The 13252-nt window shown below is 35.0% G+C and overlaps 1 protein-coding gene across 1 annotated transcript; it reads right to left on the minus strand.

Annotated features, from left to right (window-relative positions):
- Positions 1 to 11685: 11685 nt before the first annotated feature.
- Positions 11686 to 13153, minus strand: LOC107862394 (B3 domain-containing protein REM8-like). The gene is made up of 3 exons (XM_016707973.2): positions 13088 to 13153; positions 12244 to 12586; positions 11686 to 12026 (listed from the first exon to the last, which is right to left on the minus strand). The coding sequence occupies exons 1-3, from the start codon at positions 13151 to 13153 to the stop codon at positions 11686 to 11688; spliced, it is 750 nt and encodes a 249-aa protein (XP_016563459.2).
- Positions 13154 to 13252: the final 99 nt, after the last annotated feature.

Here is a 13252-nt window from a genome sequence, read left to right on the forward strand (position 1 = left end):
TGTGTTTTAAGTCCTTCACTCGCACACTCCAAGCCCCGGGTTCATTATATTCTCACATGCATCCATCTTCGTGGTCGTACTTGTATCATCTTCCCCTCTTTAAAAAGGATTCGACCTCGAATCCATGCCTTGCAAAATCAAAGAGAGACAAACAAGCACACTTCCTTATGGCATGAAGTTTAGGATTAGAAAAAATAATCAATAATGGTATGCACTAAAAACACTCAAAATAGCCCACACCAAAAAAAAGAAACCGAGGACCCTTTGAGTTCAAGTCTCGCCTAACAACAAGTCTCGACATGCCAAGGTGGTTCATTTTTGACATATAACCAAGAGTCTTTAGTGTTAAACATTATGAAGCCATCGACAAATTCACCAAGGACTTGGCTATGATAAGCACCCAAAAGAAACGCACCTAAGCCGAGAGTAAAACTTCTACACCTTAAGATGGCAACGGGATCAAATGGGAAGAGTGGCCATAGACACGGGTCTAAACAACACACCCATTTCCCGTAGTCTTTACCACAACCACACGGCCTACTCTCTACATTGGCATACGTATCATTACAAGTAAAGAGAGAGTAGAGAAAGGTGGAATTCAATTCTACTTCTACTATGGTGTCCTCGGAAAAGCCACACAAAGTAGAAAAAGAAGTAATTTCTAAGACCACACATTCATTACCCTTAAGAGTACTCTCATCTTCCAAGAAGAGATTTCTATCTTTAGAAGGAATATTGTCACACCATAGTGGGTTAGCATATAGGCTATAGCTTCCAAGGCAAGCTATACCATCATTTTCACCACTAGGCCTATTAGGAGTGTTTAAACTACCTTCAAACAAGACATTGTACCTAAAGAGTGAATGATCTAACCCGCGGATAGATTTCAAACTTTCACTCTCTAAGGAATCATTATCAAGTTTCAAAGATATGTCAAGCACACGATTAACCCTATGAGACAAGCAAACATTAGAATTTTTACAACAACATAGGCTCACGGGTTCACTCTTTTTTTCTTGACCAACATTTTCAAATTCTTCGTTCACTTGAGACTCATTAATCATATCATACATATTCTCAAGTGGTGGGCAAGTTTTACACACAATTTGGTTAACACAAATTTCACTCGACGATGTACTTTCATTCAACACAATAGCTTTAACACTAGGTGGACACAAATCGATCTTACTAGAAGAGTCGATTCGGTCATCTATAGAATCAACTAATGTATCTACTCGCACAACATGTACATCATACACAAGTAGTAAGGAATTAATATACTCATACGTAGGTAATCTACTACTGACACTCAACGGCTTATTAGTCACACGTTCATTATCCACATGCACCAAAGTGTAAGAGATAGCTATTTTACCTTGACGTTCATAAGTACGTTCGTCTTTACCTTGATGTGAAAGTCCTTCACAAGTTTGGGTAGAAACTTCCTTTGGGAAGCTCTCACCACAAGGTGTTTGGACCTTAGATATTGGATTTGTTAGGATAAGTGTGGATACCAATTGGCATAGCCTTTCAACGTGTCATTTCATGTCTTCAATATTGTCGGTGATGAGGTCAAACATGGCATCGAGATTGGTGGCAGCCATGGTACCTAAGAAAAGACAACAACGAACAACAAAACAAACAAACTTGTTAACTCAAAAATGCCTCACCACACTTTCACTCTTGATTTTTACCTTACACTTGGTTTCACAAGTGTTGAAATCCAGCTTGTACTTTGTGAGTGAATGAGGGAGGAGTCCACCTTGGTCTGTAATAGATTTTCATTTGATTTGACTCAAAGAAAATTTGCTTACAGACTTGAACCAACAAGATACAACGAATTCACAAAAGAGAAAAAGCACAAAAGAAACGTAGACACGAACAACGGATTCAAGAACTAAGTGACAACCTAGTAGAAGTTTACTAGTTTGTTAATTAGTACTAGGATCAATTAAACGAAACTAAGAGACAACAAAATGAAACTAAGAAATCTAAAATTTGAGCTCAAAAATATTGCATGAACAGTAGCAATGATGACGTTGTGGCCACGTATTGGTTCGGTTTTATCAAGTGGTTATTCTCAAATGTTCAAGTCTTGGTCAAAAATTAATTTGGATTGGTGGAATTTGTTTTAGGAGGAAAAATAAGACTTGGAGCCTTTTTCAATTTTCAAGACTTGGCTTTTTCTTGTACTTCTCCTTAAAACATGGGTCCTTAAATCATAGAAAAGTAGTTGAGAAGTGATATAAAGTCTTTTGGTGGTTAGGGGTCTTTCAAGACTAACAAGTACATACACCTTTTTCCTTCACCTTTTAGGATCTAGCACTCACTTTATGTTCTAACAATATATGAAGGAAGGTGAAGAACTTCAAGAACAACAACAACCACACCAAGAACAATAACAACAATCTTCAAGAATAACAACAATTCCAACTGCCAACTCCAATCCACAACAACAAATGGCCAAGTCTCTTTAGTATTGTGTCTTCAGTTTTAACAAGAGATGAAGGTTGTGAAGAACTTCAAGAACACAACAACATTCACCAAGAACTACAACAACAACACTCCTTTCAACAACAACAACCACACACATGGCCAAGTCAAGTTTTTCAATAATAATGTCTACCACACGGTCTTACTTGTTCACGACAACAACAACAAAGCTCAAACTTAGATATGGACTCAAGTGTTAGTAAAGAACAAAGCTAACACTAAAAATACTCAAGACAAATAAAAATCTCGGCCAAGACACAACAAGAATGCAATTCTCGGCCAAGAACACAACACGGGCAGATTGCACTTCTTCTTGTTTTTCAGCTTTTCAATAATATTTTTTTTTTTTGAATTTTCTAATCAAGCAAGCCCAAGAGTGATCTTGTAGGAACAAGATCTAGACATGCTTTGATACCAAATGATACAAGAAGCACAAGGAAAACACGAAACAAATACCAAATCAGTCCACAAGTTTGAAGAACCGAGGACACCTTTGGTGACCACTCTCAGATTCACCACAACAACAATGAAAACACAATAACAACAAGATATTGAAGGTGTAAAATACACCAAAACAGCAACAATATGGACATATGGACAACAATAACAAGATAGGAACAACACACAGTTTTACTAACAAGAGATAGAAATGGTTACAAGAACACAAACTACTACAAGATTACAATAAAAGTAAAGGGATAGTTAGATAGACTTAATGAAGGAATAATCTTAAGAACCCAAGAGCATATTCCACTCTTGGACCCTTAAAACTACACACAATGTTCACCTATCTCTTACGAAGACACAAGGCCAGAATCCACCTCCCAAGCATCACGTTTCCAAGCCATGAGATCAACAAGAGTGATTCCACACTCTCTATGCCTAATTTCGATTTTGGTGACTCAAGGAGAGAGGACTTGTATTTCTTTGTGTTTCAAGACTTAAACATCATGAATAATCTAAGTCTAAAATCCCTACAATGTTCTATTTATACTAGGTTACAAATAAAATACAAAATGTCCAAAATTCCCTTTTAAGAGCTAGGCTCCCTTCAATGTATTTAGGGGCTACCTTGTTGTGTTCCAAGGCTCCTCTTTACACTCTAAGTGTGAGATTAGGGTCGTTTTGGTGTGTTTTAAGTCCTTCACTCTCACACTCCAAGACCTGGGTTCAATACATTCTCACATGCGTCCATCTTCGGGGTTGTACTTGTATCAAGTTAGGACCTAAAGCTTCAGCGTGACGCACCACAATCACTCTAGGCTACTAGAATTTGGCAATTTCTAAATAGTCCCCCTCCGCAACGCGTCAAGCACCAAAATAATGGTGTTTTACGACTAGAACTTAAATTAGCCATAACTTCTTACCTGGGTATCGAATTTGGGCGAATCTTATATCGACGGAAAGCTCATTCAATTTTCCATATGATAAAAAGTCAAAATTAGGGAAGTTATATATGGTTTGAACTTTACTCACTTGGAAGTCAAAAATGAGACTAAGTTTCTTTGATACAATTCTAGTCATTTAACTCTAAGAGCATAGTACCACGAGCTAACGCATAGATAATTTTTGCGGGGTGTTATACATGGGTACTCAGTAGGCATCATCGGACGACTGAGCTTAAATATAATGTAAAGACGATATAAAGTAAGATAATGATCTTAAAGTCAAGGGTAGGATCGGACCTGAATCTGCTTTGATACCATTGTAACAACATCTATAATACTAAAGAAAAAATATGACATACTATTTCAATATACTCCATAATCACCATAAAAACTAGGTATCATTTTGAAAGCATACAACCATATACACAATAGCAAAACATCTAATTGTCATAATCATTATTAACCATCTTTAGAACATAAACACAAGAACTTACCACGACGTCCCATACCACCGAAAAGTATATGAAAGTGAGCACAACAATGAACTTATCACGGTGTCCCATGCCCCCGGAGAGTACACAAAAGAATATCAAGCAAGAACTCATCGCGGGATCTCATACCACCAGAGAGTACACCCAAGGATACAACCAATAATACAATAAAACACAACTACTCCATCAATTTACCGAAAACCGCAGGTAGCACAACCCCGCCATGGCTCATTAACAAAATCCACTTCCAAATACCCATACCGTAATTCAACATAAAGAAAGCAACATTGTCATAGCATAGGCATGTAATCATTAATTCTATAATTCATTGGTAAATACTGCAAAGTCCATACTAATTAACCTTATTTTTCTAAAAGTCAAAAGATTACAAGTCTTAAAATCACTAGTCATCAAATTGGGGAAAAAATACAAGTCACCCATAGTATAGGTTATTCAACTATCATAAGGTCATTCTTTAACTAGCATCATGACATGAGTTATCAACTAAGTCATCTCAACTTCACATGTTAGGATATAATTTAACTAACTATCACGCAATACTAGATCCATCATCACTAAGCATGTCACAACCTTAAGGACTAGTTTTCATATTTTAATCAAGTAAAGTCCACCAACTAGTTTACTAGGTTCCTAGGTTCCAAATAATAATCATATATTTTAGAAGTAGCTAGTTATCACATAAGCCACCTTACAAGGCAAGATTTCATAATATAACCTGTTATTCAAGTCAAGTATATATATTAGGTTAGCCCTTGAATTTTTATGCAAGTTTACACATAACACTAAGTCTTAGCTTAATATTAGTCATAAATTTTCTCTAGCAGCTAACTTAGCATCAACAAGGATCACACCTCTTATATAGTGATTTAGAACAAGAAACGAATAACAATTTATCAAGAGAGACCTCACAATTCAAGCACATAGGCAGTTGGCCCCACATGACCTAACCTTACAAATATCAATGCATATAAGTAAATTTGTCCCACACGGCATCATACTGTTCTTACCTCTTCTGAATTCACCGGGCTTCATCACAATATCAACATATTCCTCCAGATTCATCAAGCATCATCATAATATCACACATTCCTCCGGACTCAAATCGGGCATCATCATAATATCACGTATTTCTCCAGATTCATTGGGCATCATCATAATATCACACATTCTTTCGGACTCGAATGGGGCATCATCATAATATCATATATTCCTCTGGACTCGAATCGGGCATCATCATAATATTACATACTCCTTCGGAATAGAACCAAGCATCGTCATAATATCACATATTTCTTCGAATACAATAACATACATCCATACGCATAGCAAAACCAATAAGTATACACAAAAGCTCACAATATATAAAAAAAATAGGGATGTGGGATAACACCTGTCATTTTACCTTACTAATAAGCTTCACTCATAATATGAGAATTAATAAGAGCATAAGTATTTAGCAAACATGCACAATGATCACCTAACAAGGGTATTCAAGTCATGACCACAAGATAATCTGATAATTGAGTGAAACCATCACAACTCCTACACACACACACATATATTTATATATCTTGGACAATCACCATGTATCTTGGTCGCTAAGCATTTACTTAGTTCAAGCTTAAGGTGGGTCAAGTCACACTTATAAATCCCGAGAATGCCAAGCTTACTAACACATGTCTAGCTTTTACCCAGAATTAGGCTAAGTCATCCATACCTTACCATAAGGGATTACCAATCCTTTCTAGGTCAATAGGGAAAGTCTCTTCAAAAATCCTTCCTAAGTCAACCCAACACCAAGGTCATCTCCTATCTAGGCATTATATAGGTCAATACACTCCTAAGGATAGAGAAGTAGACCATTCATGTCTAATTAGAACAACTATAGTGTTCTCACACTAGTCATGAGACCACAATTAAGCTAACCAAGGTCCTAGACTAAGGGTCAAATATCATACCTTACAAATCCATGGCCTATAGCAATTAATAAATCCCAAATTCACCATTTAATCAACTATCATCTAGACTCACCACCCAATCTCACAAGATATCAATGATTACATTACAAACAAGTTCAATCTAGACTACGAGTAAGCCTAACCTACCTTGAATCCAAGCAACTCACGAACCAATGAGCTTTTTCTTTCCTTTCTGAGAAGTTTCTCCTACACAAGCAATGCTATCAATAATACAATCTAAGTATTACAACAAGAATGACAATACCCATTATAGCACCACTATGCCATGGGTTTCAAATGGACACCAAAATCCCAATTGGGTTTTACCCTTGGGGAGTAGTTTCCAAGACCAACCCATAGCCTAATTATCTTTAGGGACTTAAAACCCTTAAGAAATTTAAGCAAATCAATCACATTTGTAGATACAATTGAGCCTGAAAGACTTAGGGTTTTTGGTCTAGAAATCAAGAAATGAATACCAAATTTGAAGGAATCTTACCTTAGATTTGTAGAAAAAAATTGGATTACACAAGTTGCTAAGCTTTTAATCAACCCACAAGACTCATTTTTTTAACAACAAATATTTATGGCTGCTAGGGTTTTCAAAATGTCGTAGAATGTCTAAAAAATCGGCCAAAGGGCCTTTTTATACGAGTTTAAATGGGCCCGCAAGGTCAAAACTTATTTTTGACCTCCCGGACTCATTCGGACTCCATTTTTTTTAAAATGAACTATGTAACCCCACTAAATTTGACATTTCAGACTCATTGGTAGAGTCGGATTTTCCATCCAAGGTCATTTAGGCTACTTGTGGGTCCCACACCTATATATTTTGATTTTTAACTTTTCGACTAATGGATCGAAATGAGCTCGAGTGCTGTGGAATCTGAACCAAGGGTCTATCTATACTAAAATCAATATTACATAGTTACTGGAGCAGTCAAATTTACATCCAAAATTAATTTACTAAATTTTTCGCTTGACAGCCATTAGGAATTGATGAAGACTTCAATTAGAAAACTGATTCTAAAAATCAAACAAACCATCAGGTAACCGAACTATTGGTTTCAGCAAGTCACTAATGACTTGGGACGGCTATGGAGGAGCAATATCAGCGAAAATAAGCAGAACACGGCTAATGACCCGAAGGGTCATTACACCAATGGTACACCCTTTAAAACTAAGTCTCAACTATGAAAAAGCAATGTGGACTTACCATTAAGTTACATCCAATGGCAATAGAAAAGAGCCCAAAGATAGAATGATTGTGAACATGTTAGATTTTTAAAAAAAATCTTGTGAAAAATCTTAAGTAAATGATAATCATTGTGACTATTTATGAAATGACAAATTTTTTTGAATCTCTATAAGTAACTGATCACTAAGGGAATTAATGTAATATAATTTTTTAATCAAATTATTTTGTACTGATCATTAATTTTATAGATTTCACTAGATCAAAACATGTTGCATGTCATTACAACAGTGCAATCACCTTCAACATATGCAGCAAAAAATGTTAAATATAGAAAAAAATGAATGTTGTGGGGTTACCACCCACCCTCCTCTAAAATAAGTGGCAAAAGCACTTCTCTTTGCCCCTTAACCTTACGTATAAGTAGCTAACAAACAAGATGCAAGTCAACTACTTATGCAGAAAGCAAATGAACACATTCAATGGATTAGCCAGTATACTATTAACATACCAATACTGGCAGTTAGTATAACACTCTCTCCCTAATCAATCATAGTTACTGATTGTAACAAAATTCAGTATCTAATATTTATGTCATAACTTTGAAGGTGAATATGAGAAAGAGATTGTCTGTGCATTTTATCCTTGCATTAAAGATCAGAGAAAAAATAGATTCGAAAGGCTAAAAAGGCCTAGAAGACTAGATTATTAGACTCGGAGGTAGCAATAAATTCTCCGTCAATATATTTAAGGCATGACCATACTTGCGATTTGGCATAAACGTATTTTTCTTGGGACATAAGTTTATATTTTCACATGTTATATCCAACAAATTATGCCCTGGTCAACTCATTTTAAAGGCAAAAAAATAAGAATAAAAAAAATTAAAGATCAACCAATTTGAAGGACAAATAATGCAACTAATTATAATTTATTTAGATAAGTATTCCGTACCCCTCTCAAACTATGGCCAAAATTTCTACGACACATTCCAACTTCTCAGGGATACTATTACCCCCTTGAACTCAAATTAACCGTATTTTCGTAACCTTTTTGTGCTGACATGGCACCTTTATTACATAAAATGGGACCAACGTCAAAGGAGCTAAGACAGCTAAAAGGTTGACAAAAGATGTCACGTCAACTAAAAAGGTTAATAAAAATACGCTAAAATTTAGTTCATGGGATAATAAGAACCCCGTAAAATTGGAGTGTGTCGTAGCAAATTTAGTTATAGTTCAGAAATAATATATGCCTTACTCTATTTATTTAACTTAATAAAAATTTCGCGCATCACGGGTACTATACTAGTTTAATTTAAAATGAGAAAAAATAGGGTGTCTGAGAAAAGAAAGAAATTAAAAATGAGCAAAAAAAATAGTTCAAAATTAAATAAAAGATTGGCCCAAATTGGTACTAAATAAAAAAGTAAATGGCCAATATACAGCTGCTCAGCTGTACTACTTTTAAACCTAAACTTATACCTAAAATGGAAAACAGCAAGCAGCCAGCTGCCAAGTATGGAACTCCCAGAACGTAGATACAGTTGAATGATTAATTTAAATTGAACTATTCACCAAAGATGTTCAAACAGTTCATTGTTGTCTGGAAACACCTTCATTTTGCTGCTCCTCCACCTGTTGCATCATCATAACGTCCAAACAGTTCGCTCTATCGCCTCCCTTAATTATAATCAGAAACTCACATTTATTTATACTGAATGATGTAGGAAACTTTTTGAGATTCTAAGTACCCACGCTCCTCCTTTCTCTCTGATGTTCTCTGAATGGATTCATGACTGATTGAAATAAATGCATATTTCATATTTCATTTGGAAATTGTGAACTCTCATATTTATTTATACGGACTAATATAAGGAACTTGTTGTGATTCTAAGTATCCAGCCCCCTCATTGCTCTCGTGTGTTTTCAGAATGCATTCATGACTGATTGAAATGGATACACATTTCCTTTTTTACTTGGAATTGTGAAATATCACACAAATTTATTAATGTTATTGGAGCAGACACTTCTCTTCCCTCTATATATTCTGTCCCTCATTATAGATTCCACTTACGCTCCCCTATGTCAATGACTCGCCACATGTAAGGATACTTGGTTACCTATAGACATGCCTTACGACTTAGAGAAAATGTGTATTCATGCCGTTGATTGCAGCCATGGTCAAGTTGTTGATATCATTTTGGAGTTCTTTGCCGCTTATGAGTTGCTTTTGTACATACCAAACAGGCAATTTCTGCTCTTGTTTGTTTTTCCTTGTTTTGAAAATTTTCTTTTCCGTGGACATGGCCCTATATCCAAGCTTTTTTTTGGTTGTATGAATTTTCTTGTTAGTTTAATTATAATGTTTGTTTCGATTGTTACTTGAATTTTATTGTATGTATCATCAATTCCATCATTAGGTAATGAGGAGAATTCCCATTTTGTATAACCAGCAATATGATGAGATCGAATCGTTGCGTTATTTTTCTTTTCTCATTTTGTCTTTAATAATTACTTAATTTTCTTATTTTATCTTTCACCTTACCTTTTAATAGTAGCCTTCTTTTAAATAACTTAGAATCTCAACAAGTTTTCAATATCAGTCCGTATAAATAAATGTGAGATTTCAATTATGATTATGATTACGATAGGCTATAAGGATAGAGCAAATTGTTTGTTCAGATGCCACAGCAGGTGGAAGTGTAGCCTTATGAAGATGTTTCCAGCCGTCGATACGCGATTTGCGCCACCACTCACCCCTTTATCATATCCTTTGATGGCAGAGAGATTATTTTCAATGTAAATGAACCAACAATAGTACCAAAATTGAACGATAAAATAATGCTAGTATAAAAATAATATTGATAAGGAAATAGATAGATCCTCCAGTCTTGTTTATTTTGGTTTTGATGTTTTACAAACAAGAGTGAAAGGGACCTGGTCCGTGCTGTGCTTATTTTAAAGTCAAAGGACACGTTGTACCGCTGTAAACTGTACTATCTGTTTTGGCTGGTAGTGCTGCAACAGTGATGCAGCTGGCTTGCTAAGACTTGGACCAATAGAGCGGCGGTAAGGTTTTGTTCACTCGTTATAAAAGGAAGATGCGACATAAGAAAAACCTTTTTGCAATCAAAAAGTTTCCTCTCAAATACAAAATTCTTTTCCATCAGATTATTGCTCATTTTCCACAAGGGACCTAGGAATTTAGACTTTGTTGATTTCTTGAGTCATTGTCTTTTGTTGTTACTTTGTATCCATATACATGTGTTATAAAGGCGTGTAGGTGTCAGTCTTGTCCACGTCTCGGGTTGAGTCGTGTTAGCTAGAACTAGTTTCCATAAAAACAGAAGATATGTATTTGAGTATTTCTCTCCTACAAAACGGCCACGTATAGGAAAGCTTCCCCCGTTAGTTAATAAGGTCATATTTTGAGCCAACTTTGTAACAAAATGTCTGAAGTTTCATATGGCTGAGTTTTACGCAAACATGATTAAACTTCAGTGATATACGCATGAAATTCAGGCAAAATAATTGAAGTCGGGCCAAATAATGGAACCTAAGTCACATATATATGGAGGATGATAAAGCAAAAATGAATGAACTTCAGCCATTGAACTTCACATACCGCAAGTTTAAATTCTGTGAAAGTTGGTCAACGTGTAAAAAAAATTACTATAAACTTTGGACCTAACTTAAACAGTAGTACCGAAATCGGATATCTGCGCACTTCCCCTATTCAATTTATAAACTTAAGTGAGCACATGCAACAAACTACAGTATAATTGGAATTGAATTAAAGCCAATTAATTTATAAGAAGCGCCATTGTTATAAAATATTTAATTTTTATGAAAAAATGTTATACATAGCAATTCATTTAATTAATAAATCATTGGTGATCTAGTTAGGTCAAGCCAGGGATTTAAATACACAAAATTCCTATTATAATGTTAAAATAGGATAAAAACGAATATTACATATAAACCGTTGAATCGCCTCAACACAAAGAATTCACGGTTGAATTACCTCGACACTAAGAAATATTCTAATATAGCAACAATAAAACATAGTTATAAGATGAGAAACTTGCCTCGAAACTTCCTCATCGGAATTCCTCCATCATTAACAACTCAAAATTTTCAAATTGGTGTTTCTCTATTAGTAACGATCTCAAACAATATACGATCATCCTCCCTCAAAAAAATTTCAGCAGTAAATTTACGCCATCCATCTCCAATATAAGCTCGAGCTCGAGTACTGCCGGAACTTAATTTTAAAATCCACGACCCTTGTCTTTCATCTATTATTAGAATCAACTTGCACTTCTTGTTGATGAGACCATTCGCACTAGCAAATTGTTGAAGCAGAAACTGACATGGTGTACGTGTAAGTGCAAATAAATAGTTCATATTCTTCAAATTTACACCAAATGTATAACACCAATAAGTAAAGGAAGATGAAAAGATGACATGATGATTAGCTGCAAGGTGACAAACAGAAAACAAAATCATTTTTTGGAGGAAAATGGAATTCTATCATGAAAATTTTGGTATGAAGACATAGACATACAGTGTGGAAGAGGTTAGAGAGTTTCAGCTGCAATGTTAACAGATTATATTCTTGAATAGTTTTGCATGAAATCAGTTTGAGATGTCCCATGAATGAAACCTTTCGAAAGGCAATATTGGCTAATATACATTCAAAATGAGATTGACCAAAAGGCTTGTCACGAGTAGCAACTTCCTCGTCCTTTTTCTCATCCGTTTCCTCGTCCTCATCCTCATGAAAATACTCTTCATATTCTTTGTTACAATGACTTAAATCGAAGCTTGAAACGTCAAATTTCATGTCTCCTTCATGTTTGAAAATCAACATATCTCCCAACTGCAAATCATGTTCCTCTACAAACTCATTCCAATTACCATCTTCTGATTGTTGACCGTTCACTTTCACCAACCACTTTTTACCAACCCTTCTCATTATTGCATGTTCATATTGATCGTGTCTCTTCAAATACTTCAAGAAACCTATAGGAATTTTCTGCAGTATAACAAATATGTATAATTTAAATCAATTCTTCCCATAATAACTTATATCTTTCTTCATAATATGTTATATCGTTATAAAGCATATACAATAACATGCTTTTGGGAAGGTTAGAGTGTACGTAGTCCATTAAGAGAGAGGGATTCTTTCAGATAGACCCCATCTCAAGACAAATACAGTGTAATAGGAGTACAAGAAACAAGAGATAATTTATATAAGATGTTATAAGAATTTTCTATTTTATGACAAATAATTATAATTTAAAATTAATTTTCCCATATTAACTTATATATTTCCTTATAATTTATATATTTTATATCGTTATAAAGCATATACAACATACCAAGTGTATTCCCACCAAAGTGAGGTATGAGGAGGGTAGAGTGCACGCATTTCGTATCTCTACCTTAGAGGTGAGGTAGAAAGACGGTTTCCGATTGTTATAAAGCATATATATATATTAAAGAAAATGAAGTGATTTAAAGAATAACGTACAAGACCATTTTTGAAACCTGGAAGAATTGGTTTGAAAAGCTGAGGCTTCTTTGGAGAGACTTTCATGGCTGCCAAGAATTGATGTAATATTACTGTACATGAAATTAGTGTTCTGTTTTTGTTTTTGTTAGTATAGAAAAGAAAGAGTTAATTAATCAATTAAGG

Source organism: Capsicum annuum, chromosome 1, assembly GCF_002878395.1.
Source record: "Capsicum annuum cultivar UCD-10X-F1 chromosome 1, UCD10Xv1.1, whole genome shotgun sequence".
NCBI classification, from domain to species: domain Eukaryota; kingdom Viridiplantae; phylum Streptophyta; class Magnoliopsida; order Solanales; family Solanaceae; genus Capsicum; species Capsicum annuum.

Bases quoted from the DNA above. Each gene is read 5' to 3' on its own strand.
- LOC107862394 (XM_016707973.2), bottom strand. From the start codon at position 13,153: ATGAAAGTCTCTCCAAAGAAGCCTCAGCTTTTCAAACCAATTCTTCCA. The intron at 12,587-13,087 runs GTACGTTATTCT...GTTATACTGCAG, and splicing joins CAGGTTTCAAAAATGGTCTT to AAAATTCCTATAGGTTTCTT. The intron at 12,027-12,243 runs GTATATTAGCCA...GTCACCTTGCAG, and splicing joins TGGTCAATCTCATTTTGAAT to CTAATCATCATGTCATCTTT.